The sequence below is a fragment of the Mesoplodon densirostris genome, chromosome 2, assembly GCF_025265405.1.
Source record: "Mesoplodon densirostris isolate mMesDen1 chromosome 2, mMesDen1 primary haplotype, whole genome shotgun sequence".
NCBI lineage: Eukaryota > Metazoa > Chordata > Mammalia > Artiodactyla > Ziphiidae > Mesoplodon > Mesoplodon densirostris.
In genome coordinates this window covers 47,323,609-47,348,498 of record NC_082662.1, presented here as the reverse complement: position 1 = coordinate 47,348,498, position 24,890 = coordinate 47,323,609, and the positions used below count along the sequence as shown (strand labels likewise).

At 44.0% G+C, this 24,890-nt stretch overlaps 2 protein-coding genes across 2 annotated transcripts in view; both read right to left on the bottom strand.

The window, feature by feature from the left end:
* TTC4 (tetratricopeptide repeat domain 4) overlaps window positions 1-17,127 on the bottom strand; it is a 32,618-nt gene extending 15,491 nt beyond the window's left edge. Inside the window, exons 1-5 of the mRNA XM_060089855.1 lie at window positions 16,975-17,127; window positions 16,223-16,340; window positions 14,794-14,955; window positions 11,223-11,300; window positions 9,429-9,553 (exon numbers count right to left, since the gene is read on the bottom strand). Coding sequence (XP_059945838.1) covers window positions 9,429-9,553; window positions 11,223-11,300; window positions 14,794-14,955; window positions 16,223-16,340; window positions 16,975-17,085 — 594 coding nt within the window. The 5' untranslated portion in view covers window positions 17,086-17,127. The remainder of the gene's footprint in view (window positions 1-9,428; window positions 9,554-11,222; window positions 11,301-14,793; window positions 14,956-16,222; window positions 16,341-16,974) is intronic.
* Window positions 17,128-21,397: 4,270 nt separating this feature from the next.
* The window catches only part of MROH7 (maestro heat like repeat family member 7), a 44,221-nt gene continuing 40,728 nt past the window's right edge, over window positions 21,398-24,890 (bottom strand). Inside the window, 3 exon segments of the mRNA XM_060083886.1 lie at window positions 21,398-21,642; window positions 22,189-22,251; window positions 24,348-24,450. Of these exon segments, the coding sequence (XP_059939869.1) occupies window positions 21,398-21,642; window positions 22,189-22,251; window positions 24,348-24,450 (411 nt within the window).

Here is a 24,890-nt window from a genome sequence, read left to right as displayed (position 1 = left end):
TTCTTACACTATTTTTGGGAGTACACTTTCTAGATCTTGTATAGGCAGCATCCTTCGCACTCTCCTGTGGGGACGCCTCTTGCACCTTATTGGTTTGAGTCACTATTAGGATATATCTAGTTAATGGCCAGACAATGGATCTTTTAAATTGGAGAAAATTCTAAATTGGTATATTTTTTAGAGAGCTCTCATTATAAACAGCTATTTTACTGGTACCTATGATAAAGCCAAATTAGAAGGTGGAAAAAATATATATGTAAAATGGTTAACCTAAGAACTCCTTAGTTTGTTTGTTTATTTAATTAATTAATTTAATTTTGGCCACACGGCTTGCAGGATCTTACTTCGCACCCGAGCCCTAGGCAGTGAAAGCGTGGAGTCCTAACCATTGGATAGCCAGGGAATTCCTAGAACTCCTTAATTTAAAACAAACAAATAAAAAAAACAGTTTGGGAAGCCTTATTTGTGATCTCTGCTTCCCCTCAATGGGTCTTACAGATGCTAACAAAAACATTAGGATAATTAATGTTAATTAGGTTGATTAACAGGGAAGTAAGAAAAAAACTGAAAGAAAGTCTAGAGATTTCTTCCCAACAAGGTGGAAATTTTAAAGGGTCTCATCCCAAATGGATAAAGAAATCTTTAGACGGTTATTAAGAAATGGGATAAATAAAATGAACATTAATAGGATTAAAAAGGTTCTGATACAACACTACCTAAGGTTGGATGGGCCAAAGGGACCCTCTATTGGTCCCCAACATTAAAGGGCCCCAAACAAGTCCATTCTATTTACCCCAGTTTAAAAACTATGTGTTATGTGTATGTGTGTGTGTGTGTATTTAAAAGGCTAGAAAAAAACTACACTGAGATACCCGACTAACAATTACTTGGGGCAACAGTTAGGCCAATTAATCAAGTTAAAAGATTGACAAAAAGACCTGAGTGCCTTGGCTCAATCTCTCACTGGGGACCCCAGAGCCTTTTATACAAAAATAGATAAAATAGTTGAGGGATAAAAAGAAAAGAAAGCTTCTAGGACTGTTGTTAAGACCAAGGCTTGTTGATCGGATCCTGATGGAAACTAGTTAAAGGTATAAAAGATGACAGAATAGGGCTTCCCTGGTGGCGCAGTGCTTAAGAATCTGCCTGCCAATGCAGGGGACAAAGGTTCGAGCCCTGGTCCAGGAAGATCCCACATGCCGTGGAGCAATGGAGCAACTAAGCCTGTGTGCCACAACTACTGAGCCTGTGCCCGAGAGCCACAACTACTGAAGCCTGCATGCCTAGAGCCCGTGCTCTGCAACAGAAGACACCGCAATGAGAAGCCAGCACACCACAACGAAGAGTAGTCCCCGCTCGCCACAACTAGAGAAAACCCGTGCACAGCAACGAAGACCCAACGCAGCCAAAAATAATTAAATTAATAATTTTTTTTAAAAGTTGACAGAATAGAAAGTTTATATAAATTGGTGTATTTAAAAGGGCTATATGTAAGATGGTTATATCCCTTTTGCCTAATTATATTGTAGGATAGACATTATGTCTCACTGGGGAATGCTTCCCCTGCCTGCTATTATAAGACAGCGCATATAAATCTGCCCCCCAGACAATATTAATTAAACATACTAAAAGAAACCAACAAGGTTACCTGAGCCCACACTATATGAAATAAAAGCTGGGAGTTAACATGCAGCGGCCAATAAAAATAATAATAGAGACTTTTGCTCTGGGTTTACCCTATACACTCAGAAAGAGAGCCTTGGTTGAATGCCTTGTGCAAACTTTTGAAGGCATGATAAATTGAACCCTAAAGTTCTAGAACATAGAACTCTTAATTTTCAGATAGTTGGAAATTTTCTCACTGATATAAAAATGCAAATTAAAGAAAATATAGTTGGGCAAATCAATCTTTTAATACCATTTAGGCAGCAGACCAGTTCTTTAGAGAATTTAAAGCAACTGCCTGTATGTTGCAAACCTCTACAAATCAGAAATGTAAATACAGCCCACAAACAGCTGAGACTGAGCCTAGTTAGCTCAATCAGGTAAAACCTGAAACCAAAGGAGACAAAAGGGCTCTTTTAAACTCAAACTGCTGGAAAGGCTCCCTCACTCAAAATCTAACTTATAGCCTCCTTAAGGGATTTATCAAGGACAAATATAAACCTTAAGTCTTTTCCACAAACAGCATAAGCCTTAGTCATCTGAGCAAATAAATTTAACTTATTCCAATTGCTACTTATAAACTAGTAAGTTTATATTATAATACCTGATTTGTAACTACATGTTAAAGCTATGAGATCTCTAGTTTTGTCTGCTTATATGTCTGTGTGTACATTATATATATAAGATGTCTCTACCTCTGGAAAATATTATCAAAATTAAGTTTATAAAACAGCTCCATTTAATTGACTTAAAAGTAAGCACTTACAAATTAAATTTTTCTAAATATAATGGAAACTGGCCAGAATGAGTTGCAGGTTCACATGACCTAGGAAATATTCAATATTAAATTGTATCTGGTAATAGAGCTAGCTTGTTGGTTTAATCAATATAGACATACCTTACTTTTATTGTACCTAGGTTAACTAAGTTCATGTTATTTCTGTTGCAGAGTTTATCAGCAAGAAAAATTAACTTGGTATTGTTGACTGAAAAAAATGCACAACCTGAAAGTTGAGAATTATGTTTTATTTGGAGGACTTGCTGAGGACTTACGCCTGGGAGGCAGCCTCTTAAGCCCTTGCTGAGGACTTAAGCCTGGGAGGCAGACAGCTCTAGGAACTGTTCTGAAGAGGTAAGGGAGGAGCCAGGATATATAGTTTCTACATAAAACCAGGTAGTCGGAACATCGAAAGATTACTGTTAAATAAAAACAGACATCTCAGTTAATGAATTTAACACTTTTCTATGTATGGGAAGATGCAAGAGTCTGGGCTCACTGAAATCATTCCTTTGATATATATGTTATATCTAACTATCTAGGGCCAGTATCCTGTTTTTTCCTCCATCCTGAATCCCCTCAGGGTGCACAGTCAGGGGCAGCTGCAGTGGCTGATGGCTTGATGGCTGCAACATCCTCTGCTTACTGATAATGGCAGGTGACATTCTTCATCCGCAGTATGATGATATCTTCGTAAGTTATAAAATAAAGGTAAATGAGACAAGAGTTTACAGGTGAACTCTTAGGAATAATTATGTTTTGGGTATGTCTATCTAAAATAGTTTCTCCTGATTTTTGGTAACTTGAGTTTTGCTAAGTTAAATTAAATGATGAGAATTCACTGAATACCCAAGTCATTTCAAATAAAATACTGGAACATTAATTGCTAAATAGGTCTAAATTTACCTACTTTTGTCTCCTTACAAGAGGGAAAGTAAAGATGTTTGGGTTTATTAGACATGTCTTGTACCACATTGAGGAAAGAAATTACGCTATGAGAAGATATATGTTTCTAGAGGTTCTAGAATATTCCTAAATTTGCCAATCAGGAAATGCTAGTATGACAAACAGTTCACAATTACTTGCTGCTTGTCAGTTTTTGCTAGAGATTAAGATTTTTAAAGGTTAAAACTGTAATATGTAATTAAAGCCACTAAAAACAATAAGGGAAATGTTTCAGTATGCAAGTAAAGTATGATGTGTGTTTTCAGCAAAAGAAGGTATGAGGAATGGAAATACATTTTAAGGGGAACAAGTGATTTTGTCCTAGAGCTGGTTGTTTGTAGATGGAAAAATAAGGAACAAACTAATATGGATACAGAAAGTTGTGGAAGGTTTGTAGAAAGGAAGCCTTGAAAAAGTTTTGCACATGGTCAGTCTGGGACTAAAGTAACGAGGTAAATGGATTTTGTTACTAGAAGTAGGTTAGTGCAGGACTAGATTTGGTTCCTCTCTCTATTAAGAGAAAAAAATTTTCTTGGAATACTGTTTTTGATAACAGATTATATGGGTTTCTTTGCCTTTAGGTGATGTGTATTTGCTTTTGAAATCTTTTTTTTTTGTCTGCATTGGGTCTTCGTTGCTGCATGCAGGCTTTCTCTAGTTGCGGCGAGCGGGGCTACTCTTGGTTGCGGTGCATGGGCTTCTCACTGTGGTGGCTTCTCTTGTTGTGGAGCACGGGCTCTAGGTGCACGGGCTTCATTAGTTTCAGCACATGGGCTCAGGAGTTGTGGCACGTGGGCCCTACAGCACGCGGGCTTCAGTAGTTGTGGCACTCAGGCTCAGTAGTTGTGGCTTGCAGGCTGAGTAGTCGTGGCACATGGGCTCCATGGTATGTGGGATCTTCCCGGACCAGGGATCGAACCCATGTCCCGTACATTGGCAGGCAGATTCTTAACCACTGCACCACCAGGAGCGTCCCTGTTTTTGAAATCTTTTGTCACTTTGGTGAAGTGAATAAGTATTGTTTCACAATGACCTATGAACCTATTTGACCAAGTCAAACCTTTTGAAACCTTTTTGATATTCTTGACACACTTCCCAAATATCAAATTCTAACTGAAGTTCTTTTGACCTCCAGCTAACTCTGGGAAGCTTCAAAGGAACCCTGAGGCATCTCAGAGGAATATTAAACTAATTAGGTTTATTTGGTATGTTAAATTACTTGAAAAACACTGTCAAGTGATTGGAGATAAACCTTCTTAGATTATGCTGTGTGGGTAAATGTTAATATAGATATTCCAAATTTTATATGGAATTCCTAAAAATCTGATTGTCCTGGTATGTTATCAGTCATAATTCTAATTATTATCTTAAAATGTTGTATGTCACAGAAATAACCAAGTTTCTTGTCAATTACATTGTAATCAGATCTTTAACCATGCCATTTTAAGTCTTTTGTCATTTACAGACAATCAGTTTTACTTTGATGCTTTTATAAAATGAAAATCTTCAAGAAGATTCACAAGAAGGACTTTGAAAAATATTAATTTCTGATAACTTTTAGATCATACCACTGAAATGGGTAAGAAATTACAGAAGGGGCTTCCCTAGTGGCGCAGTGGTTAAGAATCTGCCTGCCAACGCAGGGGACACAGTTTCAAGCCCTGGTCTGGGAAGATCCCACATGCTGCGGAACAACTAAGCCCGTGCTCCACAGCTACTGAGCCTGCGCTCTAGAGCCCATGAGCCACAACTACTGAAGCCTGCGCACCTAAAGCCCGTGCTCCACAACAAGAGAAGCCACCGCAATGACAAGCCCGCGCACCACAGCAAAGAGCAGCCCGTGCACCACAGCGAAGAACAGCCCCCGCTCACCGCAGCTAGAGAAAGCCCGTGCACAGCAACGAAGACCCAATGCAGCCAAAAATAAATAAAATGAAATAAATACATTTATTTTAAAAAAAAAGAAATTACAAAACTCTAATGGAAGACCCAATGCCTCCATCTAGATCAACAGGACTTAATTACGTGGGACTGAATGAACTGATAAATATGATTTATAATTTTATGACTTTTTCTGAACTATACTAGCTTTTAATTTTGGCTTTCCAAAAAGCTTTCCTCTTATGGCAACCATGACCTACAACCAATTGAGAAAGTATACCTTTGTAAACAAAGATGAAATATTAATTTTTTTCTCTCTACCTGATCCCTCCTGCATTTGGCTTCTCCAGCTGGCTCCCCTGTGGACCTGATGGTTTACTGTGACAATATTACAACTAGCTATACTAACCATTATTTTAACTTGCTCTCTCTTGTTGTTTTCAAATTATTTATACCTGTGCCTCTCTTTGCTACACTACAACTTTATTAATTTACTAGCTATATTACTTATATCCTGTCTGTTTTATAAGATTGCTGTCTCTTGCACTACCCAATGTGTAACCAGGCCTCCAACAAAATTAATGATGGTTAAACATCTTGAGGCAGTTGATCATATATACAACTCTACACAGAATAACTGTAATAGTGCAACTCTAGATATAGGAAGAAGCAACAAGGGAAAACATTTCCTGGATAACAGACTAGTAAGAGAGGCGATCCAGAGAATTTAAGATTATCAACAGGACCTGATCCAAAATTAGCACACTGAGTAGCCTACCAACAGACTCTTTGCCTGATCTAGGAATGAGCCTTCCTAGCGCAGTGGGAAAAAATTGGTCATCAAATGCCTCCCAAACATTGGTTGAATTTATGATCAAGAGGAGGCACTGTGGATAAAGAATGTAACCTGCCATTTCAATAAACAAAGAATTTTGTGGCCATCAAGCCATCAGCCACTGCAGCCACCCTGATGGTGCATCCTAAGGGATGCTCAGCATGGAAAAAACAGAATACTGGTCCTATAGTAAACGTGCATATCCAAGGAGTAATTTCAATAAGCCCATCTTCCCATATAGAAAAGCGTTAAATTCATTAACTTGAAATGTCTGTTTTTAATTAGCAGTAGTCTTTTGATGTTTGACCACATGGGGTTTTTTTTCCCTATATCTTTGCTTCTCCCCTACCTGTTCAGAACGGTCCTTCAGAGCTATCTGAGAGGCTGTATCCCAGGCTTAAGTCCTCAGTAAGTCTGCTGAATAAAACTTAATTCGCAACTTCTAGGTTGTGCATTTTTTTCAGGCAGCAGTTCTTAGAACATATTTTAAATAGCTGGTTGAAAGTCTTTTACCTTTTAAGTCTCATGTCTGGGCTTCCTCAGGGACAATTTCTGTTGATTTCTTTTCCTGGATATGGACCACACTTTGATCCTTTGCATGTCTTGTAATTTTTTGTTGAAAACTGGACATTTAAAATAACATAATGTGGCAACTCTGGCAATCATATTCTCTCTCTCCCCTCCCCAGTGTTTGTTGCTGCTGTTGCTATTGTTTGTTTAGTGACTTTTCTGAACCAATTCTGTAAAGCCTGTATTCTCTGTTATATGTGACTAATAAAGTCTCCAGTTAGCTTATTGGTGAGATAATGACTGGACAGATTTCCCTAAACACCTGAAGCCAAAAAGTCTCCCAGTCTTTGCCAAGGGGCTCTGCAGGCTCGTTTGAACAACGCTTCAACAATCACCCCAGCAGTTAACAATTCAGCCTTAGCCTTCACTTCCTGCTGCCACAAAGCTTCCAAATCAGCCAGAGGTTAGAGCTTAGGACATTCTCAGATCTTTCCTGAGCACATGCATAGGGCAAGAGCACATATGTGACCCTCTAGATTCCCAGGAATATGTTGGAGCTTTTCAAAGCCCCTACAGAATCTCATTCCCCAGCTTTTCCTGTTAAGTTTTCTGGTAAGCCTATTATTTGCCTCAGGGGTTTTCCACTGCCTCAGGCAGATGAAATCTTAAATAACTGCCTCAAATTGTTTTTAACAAATGCCTCCTACACCAACACTCTGTGAAAAAGCTTTTCCTACTGGGATAGCTTCAAGGTGTGTCAAATAAAAACAACTTGTAAGTGGGATCTTCTAGATAGTCAAATAATGACAATCCTCTGGGAATGGGGCTTTGAAGGAGCTCTAATCCTGTTCTGCCTCCTCTGGTGGCTGCCAGGCTGCTTCATTTTCACCATGATTGTGGGCTGTTGGCTTTCAAGGCTACTATGGAACTAGGGCGGGAGGAGATGGGGATAGGGCAAGTTAAAAATGCCACAAAGCTTGCTGTTCTTACGGAGGTTCAGCCATTTTTCTTGAACAAACACTACCCAGATTGCTGCAAGTTCATTTCAGAGTTATGAAAAAGTTGATTGAGCATTTTTGTCCATTTTCCACGGACTTTATGGAGAAAAATTTTCCAGGTCTTTAGTTGGCTATTTTTGCTGACATCACTTCTCTTTACTGATTTCTTTATCTACTTAAGTCTATCAGTTACTCTGAGGGAGGGATGTTGACCTTTCTACCTATTTATACATTTGTCTCTTCCTTCTTTGAGTTGTCAATTTTTGCTTCATACATTTTGAAGTTCTATTATTAGGTACATACACATTTAGAATTGTTAAATATGCTTGATAAACTGACTCTTTCATCATTAAAAAAAAAATGCCTTGCTTTATCTCTGGTAACAGTCATTGCCTTGAAGTCTATTTTGTCTGATCTTAACATAACCATATGGGTCTATTGCTCACATATACCAAGCACATGGGAATCCAGAATCAATTTATACTCAGATAAAAGGGTATAATCCTGATACTCTGCAAGCAATGTCACCTATACCTAATGTCAGGCTTTTGGGCCCTGAAATCTCCCTTTAATTATGCTGCAGGACCTAAAAGCTTTCGTTTAGGTCAAACAAGGGTTTTTCTGCAGACAAGCTTGGCAATGGCCTTCCAGAGTAGCCCTCTAGATCTTCTCTCCTGTGTATACCACTTTTAGAAATTCTGGCCCACACCTAGTTGCCTAGGCTGAGAATTCTGTTATTGAGCCATGTGGGTCCACACATATCTACTTTTGTAGATATGACCAAAATGACCTCTGACTAAAACTTATTCCTGTTCAGGGCCGGCTCTAGGCTCCCTTGGCACTGAAAATTCCCATTCCATAGTATAAGCAGTGAACCTAGACCAGGAATCAAGAGAACTCAAGTCTGGATTTGTACTGAACAGACTTGTGAGGCAATAATGCACAGGACTAAGGATGTGGACTCTGGAGCCGAACAGCCTGACTTTGAAGTCCAGCTTCACCAGTTGTGTGACTTGGGCAGTTGCTCTCTCTGCTTTAGCTACCTCACTAGTGGAAGGTGAATTAGAATAGTGCCTCTCTTATAGAACTGTGTGTGGTTCAGATGGATTCATATAAGTAAAAATTTTTAAATAGCACTTGGAACATACATACAGTAAGTGCTATCTAAATGTTAGATTTTTTTTTGGTAGTGTTGGCAGTCTGTTACTACAGACTACAGAGTTAATTTTATCATCACTGTTGCTGTTATGTGCCAGAAATGTAGCATTTCATGAGCAAGTTATAGGTGTCTTAATGCTGGGAGTTACACAGTATTATAGAAGCTTAAGATTTTGCTTAAATGTTTAACTGTCCTTTCCCCTCCTCTCTTTCAATAGCTATACTCAGTGTGCAGACTAGACTATGGCACTAATCTATTTATTCAAATCATAATAGTCATAAATTTATCAAGTACTGTGTATTTTTCCTTGCCTCTATCATGTTATAATTATTTATTTACTTGCTTGTTTACTTATCTGTATCCTCCAGAGTGCCAAGGGTAGGGACTGATTTTGTGTTTTGTTTGTTATTGTTGTTGTTTGGCTGGCTGTTGTTGTTTTGGCTGATCCCACACATGGCTTGTGGGATCTTAGTTCCTGACCAGGGATTGAACCGGGGCCCTCAGCGCCAAGTCCTAACCACTGGACCGCCAGGGAATTCCCTGGGTTTTGTTTTAAAGAAGAAAAAGTTTACAGTGACCCAAGATACAATCTGGGAAATGCTAATTAATTAATTAATGCTAATTAACAAATGCCAATTGGCTGATTTTGCCACCAACCTTCAACTTGTCTGCTTTAGCCCTCATTTCCAGAAGCTTCTTCTCTGTGGCATCTATCTGCAGCCCCTCATCGCACCAGTTCACAGCCTCGACATAGTTTTTCAGTTCCAGATGGCATAAGGCACCTGTAGAACCCAGAACCCTTAGTATCTGTGGACAACAGGCATGGGAAGAGCCATCCTTGAACGGGACCCCCAACCTTAACCAGCTACCAGCCAGTACCCTGAAGGGGAAATGGATGATAAAGACCCTTGTAGTACATTCCCCAGACAAGGAAGACTATTTCTTGTATCTTAGATCAGAAAGATTTCTAGGGCCCATTCAGCTCAAAACTCCTGTAAGCCTTTCTGGTATCAAGGACTCTTAAAGTAGGGAAGGCTACAGCTTAGTGGCAAAGAACACAGTCTTTGGAATCACACAGATCTGGACTGGAAATCTGGCTGTCATTTACCAACTAAACATTAGACAAAGGACTGAGCATCCCTGAGCTTCAGGTTCCTCATCTATAAATGAGAAGAATAAAGTTCATCTCAGATGACTTTCTTTAAATGGAGAGAGAAAGCAGAATTTGTCTCAGTCATTCACAAAAGCAATGGCAAGACCAAAGACATTAGGTCTCTCCTAAAATGGTTCTTGATGGCTACCAGTTTAAGCTGCCTCTCCTTTAATCATGCTTTTTCTCCAGTTAGCCTCTTTGGGCTTTCCACAGAATTTAAAAATATCAGAACTGTAAGGGCTTAAATGTCAATAGAATCCAACCTTATCTTCCAGAGATGGGCATACTGATACTCAGAGTGGGTGTCTCGCCAAGGTCACATGGTAAGGTAAAGGTGACAATTCAATTAAAGTACAGACTTCCAGCCTGTGGCAAATTCCACAGGACTATACTCAATTTACTTGCCCATCTTCGTTTAGTACCTCCTTTCCCTACAGCTGAAGGACCTAGATCTACTTAAACCCCCTAACTATGATTACTTAAGCAATAACTTTGATAAAGCATTTTAAGTTGGTCATGAGGATACAGAGATTAATATGTAATGAATAAATTAAAGTTTACAAATCACCTTTGAGCTTCTCAAAGAAAAGGTGAAGTATAAAAGTAATAAAAGCACTATTATTACATACAAAGGTCAGACTACAAGAGAAAAAATAATCTGGGAACATCTCAGCATTAGAGCTAGCAGCAAAAGTCCCATAACTTATCTTTTAATTAACATGAACATGGCATTTGAAGATCTTGCCTTTCAATCAGCTAATTTGGAAAAAAAAATAGAATGTGGCTTTTAGACCTGCTTTATTTTAATTAATTTTATCTTTATTAATTTAAAATGAGGAGTTTCAATTTCTCTACAAATTCTTAAAACAGAGGGTTGGATTATTCTCTGGGGAATTCTTTTAAAAAATGGCACGTTGCGGGCTTCCCTGGTGGCGCAGTGGTTGAGAGTCCGCCTGCCGATGCAGGGGACGCGGGTTCATGCCCCCGTCCGGGAAGATCCCACATGCCACGGAGCGGCTGGGCCTGTGAGCCATGGCCGCTGGGCCTGCGCGTCCGGAGCCTGTGCTCCACAACAGGAGAGGCCACGGCAGTGAGAGGCCCACGTACTGCAAAAAAAAAAAAAAAAAAAAAAAAAAAAAGGCATGTTGCTGTTGACAAGGACTTAATATCAAGATAGCAAAAATAAGGTGACTTCATTAGTATCTTAGCACCTTCATATCAAAACTTAAAATACTTCTGGTGCAGTGCATGCCAGCTTTTCCGTGATGACAATCATACTGCAGCTCTACAAGACTTACCTCTTACTATTGCTTTCAGGTGGCAGGGTTTTAGCTCTCTGGCAGCTGTCACATCATGGAGAGCAGAACGAAAATTGCCTAACAAAACACCATTTAGTAAAAGAGAAAACACGTTTTGAGATCAGATTACTTCCAAAATTTTGTGTGTAGAAACAAAAACACTCTTGGACAATCTTGGAGAGATAAAAATCAGAGCAACTGTTTATATTGGGTTGGCCAAAAGGTTCGTTCGGGTTTTTCCATAACATCTTACAGAAAAACCTGAACGAACTTTTTGGCCAAGCCAATAGAAAAAAATATAGTTGTGCTCATCAAGCACCTTAGAAATGTTTACAGCATCAGGCAACCCACCGAACAAATATAAATGGCTAGTAAGCATATGGAGAGATACTCAACATCACTAATGATTAGCGAAATTAAAATTAACATGAAATTGGTAAAAACTAAAAACAGATAATATCCAATGTTGGTGAAGATATGGAAAAAGGACACTCTAAGAGTAAATTAGAGAGCAAATTGGCATGCACTTTCTACATACACTTTGACCCAACAATACTCTTCTAAGAACTGATCCTTAAAAATGCTTGCAAAACAATAAAGATGTTAAAAAAAAAATGCTCGCAAAAAAACAAAAAAAAAATGCTTGCAAAAATGTATAAGGATAAATGTAAAAGCATGTTAACCACTGCATTACTTTTAATTATGAAAAGCTGGAGATAACCTAAATATCCTCAATTTAGTAATGATGAAATAAATTATGGTAAATCCATACTACTAAATACTATACAGCTATTAAAGTAAGACAGTTCTGCATGTAAAAGCATGATAGGATGTCTGTGCTATGTTATTTTAAGTGGGTCAATGTGTATAGAAGCCCATCTTTATAAAACAAACCAATCTAAATATACAGACACAGGTACACACAAATATACATTTGTAAGTGCATTTAAAAAAGGTGTGCAATCATACACACTGGTTATCCAAACTAGGAGGCATGAGATAGACTTTCACTTTCTAGTTTATACTGTAAGTATTACTTAACAGCTTGGTATTTACCTATTAATTTCACTTCTAAAACTCTAGCCCGGGGGTTAGCAAAATTTTTCTCTAAAGGGCCATATAGTAAATATTTCAGACGTTACAGGCTACATTCTTCTTTGTTTTACAATCCTTTAAAAATGTAAAAAACACTTTTAGCTCACAAGAGGTCAGGGATCCAGATGTGGCCTGTGAGTCATAGTTTGCCAAATCCTAAATAACCAGAATTATTGGAAAAACTTTATCACTAAGTTTGTTCATTTTTGCATTACTTAAAAAAACCTAGGGCTTCCCTGGTGGCACAGTGGTTGAGAATCTGCCTGCCGATGCAGGGGACACGGGTTTGTGCCCCGGTCCAGGAAGATGCTACATGCCGCAGAGCGGGTAGGCCCGTAAGCCATGGCCACTGAGCCTGCGCGTCCGGAGCCTGTGCTCCGCAACGGGAGAGGCCACAACAGTGAGAGGCCCGCGTACGGCAAAAAAAAAAACTAAAAGCAGCTATATGCTCAACAACAGCAGAATAGTAAAGCAAATAGTGTAAACCCTGGTATGTCCATATGATGCAACTTTATGTAGCTATTAAAACAGTATTCACAAATAATTTAATGACAGGTGAAATTGTTTGTTATAAAATTAAGTGAAAAGAACTGAATACAAAATTGGAAGAACAGCATGATCCTAACTATGGAAAAAATACATATAAGAGAAGTCCAAAAACTTCTGTTTAAAGGCAGTAGACTGAACACATGCAGTTCAACCCCTACCACTTCCCCTCTGCCACAAAAAAGCCATAAATCCACAGAGACAACAAGAATGAGAACAACAGAGAACACATTTTAAAGCTGGAGAACAGAGACACAGGCTAAATGCCTAATTAGGCTTGAGAAAACTGACTTCTAAGCCAGCAGAGGGAAAACTCAAAGCTACCAAGCTATACTGTAGAACCTACAAAGTACTCAGGACTAAAGAATCAACAGCACCAGGTACCTCCAGAAGCATGGGTCAAGGGGTCTTCCATTTAGTGTATTCTGAATCAAACTTGATTCCACATCCTAACGCTAGCACTGTGTACCCTTCAACAATTCATTTTACTACATTTATTACTACATTTTACTACAGTTTCTTGCTCTGCTAACTAGGGATAAAGCTGTTAACCTCATCTATCTTACATAGCTGCTATGAGGTCAAGAGGGATTAAAAAAAATGTGAAAGTGCTCTGTAGGCCATACCAGTGACACCATTTAAGGAATGTCTCTGAGTATTACACATTTGCTTCTCTGGTTATCACATTACATGTGGTTTTTTTCTTTCAAGGTGTTTTTGGTCTTATTAGCCCTATACATGACATTCTTTAGTTCCCCAAGAAAAGGAACTATGTAGCTCTTATTCACAGTGCAGTGCCTAGCACACAGTAAATGCTTTCTATTTACTGTCTGAATAGGTAAATGAATTAAACTCCTTTAGGGAAAGGTCAGGTCTTAACTCACTTCTATGATGCCAGTGCCTAGCACGGAACAAGAACTCAGTTTGCTGAATGAAGAAAATGTATTCCTCCAGAAGTTAGAAGAGTGGGTTTCTAGTCAAGGTTCTGGCACTAACCAAAGGGGTCGCTCTCTGGGCCTATGTAAAATGAGGGAGCTGGTTGGCTCAAATAATCTCTAAAGTTCTAAAGGAGAAAACAGCTGGAGCGGCCTATGATTAGAAAGAAACTCTGCTCCAATGGTGACGAGTCCCAACAGACTTATCCCAGCTAGACTGCAAGGCTTATTATCTACCAGCTCCTCAGAAAAGGCTGAGGTCATTTCCAGGTCCTCTCTAAAACTCTGTGATAAGAAACATGGGTCTAATACGACCAAGACTATAGTCACCAACAATAATGCCACCCAAATAATTAATCAGTGTTTCCCAAAGTCATGTCTGCAGAACAGTCCTGCATGTTAAGAAGTGTTACTTGAAAAGGGGGCTTACAGAACCTGAGAATCACAGGGTAAGGTTCTTTGCTGTAGGTTTTCTCAGCATTAACATACTAATGTGCACTGCGAATCTCCCATGAAGAAGCAGCACTGTCCAAATTTACTTGTTCAAAGAATGTTTTACTTCAATACTCTTTGAGTATTGAATACTCTTTGAGAAATTCTCCCTTGTATTAATACAGTTTCTCTCACATAAAGAACTCTATTGCCTTAACCCTTCTAGCATCCTTGAGAAGAGGCCAGAAAAAAACTTTTTTTTTTTTGAGAGAGAGAGAGTAGAAGCATTTGGGCTCAAAAATTCCAGATCATACCAACTCATGTATTAAGGTATTTGATGTTACTCATTTGGTTCAGACAGTAAGAATTATACAACCTACCTGGTTTCCCTTTTCACCAAGTCTATCTAGAAAAGCAGAGTTCAGGTAGAGTAAGCTATCCTAGGCTTCTGGGAGAAGCAGCTCCTCTTCCACCGACACTCTCAAACCCTCCACTAGCCATCATACAGTTGTTTTTATCATAAGTTAATTTTTTAGAAAGTACTAAATAATGGAATAAATTACCCAGATAGTACTGTGCTGCTGCCCGGTTGGAATAAAGAACAGCATTCAAATCAGGGTCTGCACATTTCTTCTTTAATCCTTCAGTGTACGAAATCACAGCTTTCTTATAGTCTTTTTCTTTAAAGTAATCATTGCCCTCGTCTTTAAAGGTCCTGGCCTGTTCTGCAAAAAAGAGGAAAAATGATCACTGTTTCCTAATTTTTAAAGGGCTCATTAAAAATAATTCTAAATCATGCAATAATGTAATATATGACAAACAAAACCAAGAAACCAATACGGAAAACTCAAAAATGAATGCTATAGGGCTTCCCTGATGGCACAGTGGTTGAGAGTCCACCTGCCGATGCAGGGGACATGGGCTCGTGCCCCGGTCCGGGAAGATCCCACATGCCGCGGAGCGGCTGGGCCCGTGAGCCATGGCTGCTGAGCCTGCGCATCCGGAGCCTGTGCTCCGCAACGGGAGAGGCCACAACAGTGAGAGGCCCGCGTACCGCAAAAAAAAAAAAAAAAAAAAAAAAAAAAAATATATATATATATATATATACTTATCCTAGCTCTTGAAGAGAGGACTCTTTTTCTCAAATATTATTTTGCTTTTTTCTTATTTATTTGTTTATTTATTTATTTATTTTTGGCTGCGTTGGGTGTTCGTTGCTGCATGCGGGCTTTCTCTAGTTGCAGTGAGCGGAGGCTAATCTTCATTACGGTGCGCGGGCTTCTCATTGCGGTGGCTTCTCTTGTTGCGGAGCACGGGCTCTAGGCGCGCAGGCTTCAGTACTTGTGGCACATGGGCTCAGTAGTTGTGGCTCACGTGCTCTAGAGCACAGGCTCAGTAGTTGTGGCACACGGGCTTAGCTGCTCTGCGGCATGTGGGATCTTCCTCGATCAGGGCTCAAACCCATGTCCCCTGCATTGGCAGGCAGATTCTTAACCACTATGCCACCAGGGAAGTCTGAAAGGACTTTTTTTTTAAGTACAGAAGAAACTGGGGGAAATTACACTTCTGTTTTTGTGCGTGTTGTTTGAGTCCCTGGAATGCAAATTACCCTCCTCAACTTAGCAAAAGCCTACAAAATTGTGACAATTCAGTTCAAATTTCCCACCCAGTGAAAGCCCACTCCTACCTCCCCCACCTTTAGTATTCCAACAGCACCTATAGTTACACGTTGGCACTTATCACACAGGTTTGTCCTGATTCTTTAGGGCAGTTTGGCTATCCACTGGAATGTAACCTTTGAGGGCAGTCTCATTCATTCCTGTATCCCCAGTGCCTAGCATTTAGTAGGTATCCAAAGGAGTATATTTGGAATAAATAGTGACAAGTTAGCTCGGGCTAACTACTTCTTGTTATCCATCAGAAGCTTTCTGACTCACACTTTATCTCAATTCAATGGAGGAGCAAAACAAATGTTAGAGTCATTGAAGATACCTTCTGGAGATCGCTCTTCATCAAAAATAATTGACTGGAGGCAAGCCAAGTCAGGATTCTCCCGGGGATCAATTTCTGATGGCGCTTTCTTCATAAATAGGGGGATCTTTTCAAATTCCTGGAGGTTGTTAAGAGAAGAATGAACTACATAAGTAGGATTTTCCACTGAGTACATCCAATTCCATGTCTCTACATCAAAGTTTTCTTACTCATCATAATTTGCAAATCTTCATGATTGCCTTTCTCTCTCCCTATCCAGGCTCCAGTTTCCCATCTGTAAAACAGAGTGTAGAACAATCCCTAAAGATCTTTCAGTTCTCACATTCTTATAAGAGTGGTAGTAATCACCATCAGTTGAGCGCTCGTATGTTCCTGGCACTTTACCCACCCTCTCACTTCAGCTTCGCCACAATCCCACGACGTTGGTGTTACAGTTAGAGGAATTTTACAAATGAGGGGACGGGCTCAGATAGGTGAAATAACTGACCCAGTATTACAGCCAGTAAGTGGTGGAGTCACAAGTTTCTGACGCCCAAACCTGGACACCTAAACGTACTGGCAGCTTAAGAAGACCCTCAAAACTTCGCGGCCGATTTTTAACACTCAAGTAGAAACCACCTTTCCGCTGGCAGCGGCAGGGCTCGGAGGTGAGGGAGGCGTCTCGGCGCCCTGGAGGCCCCAGGAGTTCGGGCGACGCGCGCGCAAACTCACACACACACACACACACTTGCGGAGACCCCGGGTCCGCTCACCTCCTCCCACTGGTCCTCGTGGAACCCGCCACGGTAAGGCTGGCTCTGGAACTTTTCCAGGAACGAGTCCATGGCGTCGTCAGAAGCCGCAAACGGCTCCGGCACCTCCATGTCAGCTCCCTGACTCTCCTGCCACGGTCCAGACGCCGAGAATCGTTCGACAACTTCCGGCGGCGTCGGTGCCCTTCCCTCAATCTTCCGGGCTGCGCCGGCCCTTGTGCCTCTGGTTCCGCCTTTCTGGGGGCGTGGCCGACCCGACTCCACCCCTCCCCCGGGAAGCACCGGCCCCGCCGCGCCCTTCCGAGTACTTATGGGGTCGTGGGTAAGCCCAGGGCCCCACAATACCCCACTATCACTTCATTCATTCATTTATTCAACCATTCAGTCAACCTATAGTTCCTAAGCTCCTTCCGTGTTCCAGGCCTGTTCTAGTCTCTGGGTATACAGCGCTAGGCAAAGCAGGTAAAATCCTTGCCCTCTAGGAGTTGATTAGGTAGAGGAGAGAGACAGACAATAAACAAATAAGATGTAAGAGTTTGTCAGGTGGTAGCAAGGACTATGGAAGAAAAGTTTTAAACAGGGTGGGCAGGCATTCAAGCAAAGGAAGAGGCCGGGGGTTGTCTGCACAAGAGCATTACCCATGGAGGGAACAGAGAGGGCCGGGCTCAGGGGTGCAGCAAGGAGTGTGAGTAGAAGGTAGGTGGGAGGGATAATGGGCTGTGAGTCTGAGCGTTTGGGTTTTCCTCAGCGTACAGTGGGACCTTCTGGAGAGTTCTGAGGAAAGGAGTGATGTGCTCACACTCTGTTTCTGAGGTTAACCACCTCTACCCTCCGTCCCCACAGCTGAGATGGGAACAAGACCTCCAGGCCAGGTAAGCCTTCCTGCAACCCCTGGGTTACCCAGCAACTGGCTGCTGGGCCCGGCATCAGGTGCTACAGTCTTGGCAGCTCACAGCCTAGTCTAGAAAGAAAGACAGGCAGCTGGCAGACCAATCTAAACCCCCACTGGTCACAAGCCTGTGCAGTGGAGGCGCAGAGGAGTGGGTGTTCCCTGGGGGGTTCAGGGAGGTTTCACAGAGGAGGTGACACAGACCTGGGAGCAGAGATGAGGACTATCTCTACAGATGGATGGGGGCTGAAGGGAAGTTGGGCATTTTAGGCAGTGGGAGCCCATGTGCAGAGACACGCGGATGGGCAACAGCCTGCACGCGGGCTACCGCAAGAGTTAAGAGGAAGACCAGCAAGGTGGGTGGGGACCAGAGGGCCTGACTGCCCTGTAGCCCTTTATCCTGCAGAGGACAGTGAGCCACTGACAGACCTATGGGCAAATTTGTCTTAGGAAGGCCTGGGTTGCCAGGTGAAGGATTGATGGGGGAGTCTGGATTAAGAGATTGACAAGGAGAATGCTGGTGAGAGGCCAGGGGAGAAAAGAGATCTGAAGCTCAGAAGCAGAGCTGGTAGGCTTGCTCATTATTTGACACGGGGATGAGACAGACGGCAGGGCTAAGGATAACACTTGGAGCCTTCCAGGGCCAGGACCGTGTGTGTTTTCCTTTCTACCTCACCCACACCCAGCAGAACACCTGGTCCAAATGCTCCCTTTCCTCTAAATCCAAACCTCCTTTTCCACACTTCCTCCTCTAGCCTGCTCCCTAAGGATTCCCTTTTATTCTCTTCATTTATTTTCCCTTCCTGAATACAGAGCCTACAAAGTCTTTTTGCTTCCTTTTTAAAATTTGATTCCTATAAAATCCTGTAAGAACTCATTTTACAGGTGATGGTAGGGAAGGTTCAGAGAAGGGAAGTGCTCTTTGACCCTTCCAACTCGAGACTACTTGGGGGACTTGGCCAATAATTGAGCCTATCAGACTCCTTTGTGCTTCAAGACCACCCAGACCCAGAATAGGTGGCTGTTATTTATTAAGGCCACCAAGACCAGGATGCTGGCCAATGAAAACAGCAGTGTCTCTAGGTGGAAAGGGCTCAAGCATGGAAGTTGGGAGGCCTTTGGGATCCACACTTCTATTGCTTCCTGGCATGACATTGGACAACACCCATCGTCTTTGAGCCCTGTCCTCATCTGGAGAACGTAGGCAATGAAGCCAACCTGCCTTCCCCTTAATTCCATATGGCTACTGTGAGATTCAAATGAGGCAATGCTTGTGAACATTCTTGGCAATGGACAAGGTTGTGCAAAATGACCACCCCATTTCCTACTCTCTCAGGCCCAGAATCCTGATGGCCTTGGCCTACATTTGTTGGAAGATGACTGTGTGGTCAACTTCATGGGTTCCTCATCCCCAGCAGGAGTTTAAATGTAGGTGCCCCTCAGGCTTACGTCTCTTCCTGCTCTGCACACTCACCCAGGGAATCTCAGCTCACACCTGAGCACAGATGAATCCCAAATCTGTTTCCATCTCAGATCCCTCCCACGTGCAGCCAGCACCCGGGGGCGGTCTCCACTAGCATGGCTGACAAGCCCCTCAAGTTCACCATGTCCAGACTGAACTCACCCCTCCCCCAACCTGCTCCTGGTCCTGAGGGACACTCAGTGGGGGACACCATTGGCCTAGTCATCCACCCAGAAACCTGGGCACCATCCTGACGTCTCGTTCTCCCTCCTGTCAACCACCAGATTCTGAAAATTCTCCTTCCTCAATCTCGCACAGGTCCAGTCACCCTCTCCATCCTGCACTGCAGCCCAGGCCCCTGCCAGGCCCCGAAAGCCTCTAGCCGGGTCTTCCTGTCTGTGCTCTTGTCCAACCCCCCAACCCAGCACTTTCCCTCCATTCCTGCATGAGCCTTCTTCCTCTCTGTTTTCTGATTTATTCCCTTTTATGCTCGAGAGCCCTCCTCCTTTCCCACTCCTATCAACTCTAATGTGTTTTAATGGACATTTTCAGTTTGTAAGTGTCCTTGCAAGATGCAACTTCTTTTGTGCATATGTTTTATAAAGTTTTTTCCCTCAGCACTAGGTTTTAGGTCCCATCCATGGTGCTACATGTACCCCTATTGCCCCTAACTGCTGCGCGGGACTCCAAAGTGCCCATTCACTTCCCGAAGATGGGTCCTCAGGCTGCCTCCTCTCCCTTGCACCACAGATAACACTAAGACTTCCTCATACATCTCTCCTTATGGACCTATGGGAATATTTCCCTGACATGTGTGCCCACAAGTGGAATTGCTGAGTTACGGGCATGCATAAACCAGAGAGTGACAGATTCCTGTCCAGAATGGCTACCATCTGCCCTCCTATCAGCAGTGCCTGTATGCACACGAGGAGGGAGCTTTCTAAAGCAGACATCTGCTCACATCTCCCCACTGCTTTCCTCTCCCCTTCCCCCCATGCCTTCCCAGACTCTGAAGTCTTCCTCCTTAACACATGCTCCAAGGCCATACTGACCCAGCCCTTGTCCTCCTCTTCCTTCCCACTCTGGGCTCCAGGGCACCTACATATCTGTAGTTGGTTCTTGGTCCCATGTGCCCTTCTCTTCTCCATACATGCCTGTCATATGGTCATCTTTCCAAACCCCCTGGAGGGGACGTCTCTTCTCTGGGAAGCCTTCCCTGACACTCCGACCCCCAGCTGCCTGATGTACCTCCTCTGGACTTCACAGCCCCTATGCTGCCGTTCAGCACAGCATTGACCTGCTGGGCTGTTCGTGTCTTTATATGTCTCTGATACTTCCATTAGGCCAAAGTTTCTCAACCTTAGCACCTCTGACAATTTGAGATGGACAAGTCTTTGCTGTGGGGCTGCCCTGTGCACTGTAGGATGTTTAGCAGCATCCCTGGCCTCTACCCACTAATGACAATAATATTACCACCCCAAGTTGTAACAACCAAACATGTCTTCAGACCTGGCCAAAATCACCCCCAGTTGAGAACCACTGCATCAGACTATGAACTGCCCAGGGCCTGGGGCTGGGACTCATTCACATCTGTATCTCTGGCACCCAGAGCAGGCCTGGCCCAGGTTAGGTGCTCAGTAAATACTGCCCGAATGAGTGGTGGCCAATTGCTGGGCAAAGACTGGAGGGTGGGACTCAGAGATCAGGATTCTGGGATATGCATGATATCATGGGGTGGAGGGGGTTCTCTTTTCCTCCTCCAAAGTCTACCCAAATCATCATCTCCTTTTGTTCTTATTCTCTCCCTGTGAGGGAGGGGAACCTGAGACATCTAGCAGACTTACTGTGTGGCCTTGAGCAAGCCATACCACCTCTCTGAGCCTCAGCCTCCCCACTTATAAGATGTGGACAAGACAGCCTATGTGCATCTGTAAATGTTGACTGACTCAAGGATGAAGGCCATGCTCATCTCATAGGAAACACTCCGTGAGGAGAGGCAAAACATGTGGCATTTATAGTGAGCACAGCTGGGACCATGGCCACCTCCGAGGAGGGCTGGGGGCTCAGGGACATCACTGCTTCAAGGACATCTTCAAGGAACCCAGCGCCTGCATGATACAGGAGCGCTGCTGGTGGGAAGAGGGCAGGTTCTCACAGCTAGGGCTCCAGCGGTGCGTGGTAGCCGGGTCACACACCCAAGAGTCCCCATGTGGCAGTGGCCAAGAGTTCCGCCAGCAGCTGGCCAGGATGCTGTCCTGGGCCTGGGCCACGTAGATGCACACTGATGCTTCTGGGTCGTGTCTCAAGTTTTCCAGAGCTGAGTTATGGGGAGGAGAGAAGTCGCTTGTTAAGACCAGGTCCACCCATGAGTCTCACACCTCATCCTTCTCCCTTCATGCCTTGGCTTTAGCAATCTGCTTTAGCACTCTGCTCAGCATCCCCTCATCTCCCAGCTCTTCAAATTGTTCATGCCTTTTGAAGCCTGAATCAAAACCTGCGTTCTCCAGGAAGCCTTCTTTGACTAACCCAGCCTATCTTCATGCTCCCATCAGCTTCCCCAGTTACAAAGTTTACACGCTCCCTTAAGAGTCTGAACTACTTGCTCTACACTAAATGGTTTTTGGTCTTATTTTCTGAGCCTCGTTTCCTGGATCATAGGCTCCCCTAGGGTGGGGTTGTGTGTCTGTGACTTGGTGACTCCACAGTACTTAACATGTACTTGCCTGGGTTAATACCAGCACAATTGGACTGAGCTGAAACCCCTGGCCTTGGGACATAACCCTTCCCTTTCCCATTACCCACTGTGAGCCTACTCGTTCCCTCACTGGCCCCTGAAATCTCACCAACGCAGGGCAAGACTTACCGGCTTTAACTTCATTCAGATGATCTTCCATCATCATGTTCTCCATGCAGGGGACCAGGGACACTTGAGCATAATCCGAGAGGTGAGTGCCTCCACCTCCCAACTCTGACCCCCACCTTTGGACCAGACCCCCTCAGAAACGCTCTCCCTACCCTCTTCTAGCCCCACAAGTGAGGACACAAAAAGAGAACTTTGTCTTGACCTGGGACAGATTCCCTACGACACAGATTCCTAGGAGAGGTGGCAGGTCCAGCAGGCAGGGGTGGCACCAGGACAGGGGCAGGAGCTGGGCTGCAGCTGACTCTGAGATGGGGCCCTAGGTGGTCTCTTCCCCAGGCTGGTCCTTAGTGTCTTTAGACTCAGGGAGGTGCTTCCTCGGCACACCTTCCTCCAGGGAGTTTGAGCCACAGTAACAGGAAGGGTACCAAGTGCCTCGCATACCTTCCGGGCAGGTGGTTGGTGGGGCCCCGGGAGGGGCTGAGACTCAGCTCCTCGGCCACACTGCTCAGCCCTACCCTGCTCCCAGCCTGCAGGCCCAGCTCTTAAAGTACCTGCTGATCCTTGAATGAGCCGTACCTCTCAAAAGGCCCTTCCCACACTTCTGTGCCTGGCTAATTCCTATTTGTCCTTGAATATTCAGTTTAACACAGTTGCTCCTCCAGGAAATTTTTCCTGACCCTGCCCCCAAGCTAGTTAAATGCCTCTCTGGGTTCCCAGACTCTCTGAGTTTCTCTCTACTTGTATATACTGTGTTGTATTTTACTTGTGATTCGTGAACATCTCCCACCAGACCAGGGGTTTCTTCAGCTTAGATGCACTGGGGATGGGGGAGTAGGAAGGATAGTCTCTGAGTGTATGCTTATATGCATTTTTCTAGGGAAAGTACTCATAACTTTCTTCAGGGTCTCACAAAAGATCCATAACCCACAAGAGGTTAAGAATCAAAACACCACACTAGGAGCTGTCTGCAGGTAGATGCAGGTGCTACCCAGCTTTCTTTTCCCAGCACAGGCCCTGACACAGAGAAGACTCCCAGGGTGTTAAACACCAACATTTTTAGAAGTGATTAATTTGGAGCAAGATTTAGAGAAGCCAAAATTTAAGAAATAATGTCACTCTGTGTGAGAAGGTGTCCCTGAGCCGGTCCCCACAGCCTGAGGGACTGCCCGCCCACCCCACCCCCGCCCCGCTCCCTCTCCTGGGCATCACTCATATGTCCCAGAACTGATCACATTAAAAGCCACCCCTACACCTCCCCACCCCCAAACATCAGCATCACCTCCTGAAAAGTTCTATGTTTCTCTAGGCTAAACGCAGTGCCTGACACAGAGAAGAGGATCAATCAATGTTTGCGGCATAAGCCAATGAATGCATGCATGGATGACAGGATGGATGAAAAACTGCAAGTGAATTGGGCGAAGGTACTAAAAGAAACATCGCTTTACAAGGTGGAGGGCTGGGAACGTCATCCTCTCCAAGCCTCTCTGCAGTAGGGTCTCCTGATCCTTGAAGGGTGTGTGGTTATTTCAGGGAGCGGAGGGGAGTGGGGTAGCTGAGAGGAGAAAGCGTGCCATCAGAAGGGTCCTATGAGGGGACCCTGAGCGACGGGAATCTATGGTTTCTCCCCCAGAAAGGCAGAGGTCGGGACTGTGGAAAGAAGGATGCAGGTGACTAACACTGAGGGAGCACCTTTATCTGCAGTGTTCACGCACGCAAAAAATATTCTCATCCGGTCCGTGAAGTAGGAGTTGATCCCCGTCTTACCGATGATCCTACAGATCTTACAGAGGAGGCTCAGTGGGAGTAAATGACTCAGTTGGGGTCACACAGAAAGGGGATCATGGAGCTGAGATCCTAGTTCACTTTTCCACTGTGCAGCTTGGCGCCTCCTGCCAAGGTCAACGGCAAGCTCCTGCTGGGCCTGGACCCCACCGTACTCGGGGGGAAGCAGCACTTCTGCGTACAGATGCCAAGGTTGTGACCTTGGCTCACTTCCCAAGCAGTGATCTCAGAGGAGGGGAGACCTTTCTAATCTATACCAAGGCCGTCTGCTGGCCAAGCCTCGCACCCAAGGGGGGGCATCCACCCAGTGCCAGAAGGGCCGCCGCTTCCTTCCCAGGGGAGGAAGCAGTAGGACTAGTTCTGCTGGGGCAGGTTACCTATGAACATGACCGAGGACTTCCAGAGGGAGGCCCTGGGACTCTTGGTGTACTCCAGGCTCTGGCTGAGGAACGTGAAGGCACTGTCTCGATGGGTGTCCACCTGGGACAAAGAGAAACCTGAGAGTGCTGGGCCCTCAGAGGGACTACCCATCCAGCCCTCCCAAAGTTAGGAACGGGGACCATGTCAGGCAGTCGGGTCCTGGCTCCTTGCCTCCTAAACATCTCTGCTACCCATTCTGGACTCTCCCAGAGGCCAGGCCTCAAGTTCTCTTAGCTGATTGCAACAGTCATTTCAACGGTCCTCCTGCCTTGGTTGTCTCTTCTTCCAATCCACCCACCTGCTACAGCCGGAAGGTAAGTTCTAAAATGCAAGTCCAGGGACTTCCCTGGTGGCACAGTGGTTAAGAATCCACCTGCCGATGCAGGGGACATGGGTTCAAGCCCTGGTCTGGGAAGATCCCACATGCCGCAGAGCAACTAAGCCCATGCACCACAACTACTGAGCCTGTGCTCTAGGGCCCTCGAGCCACAACTACTAAA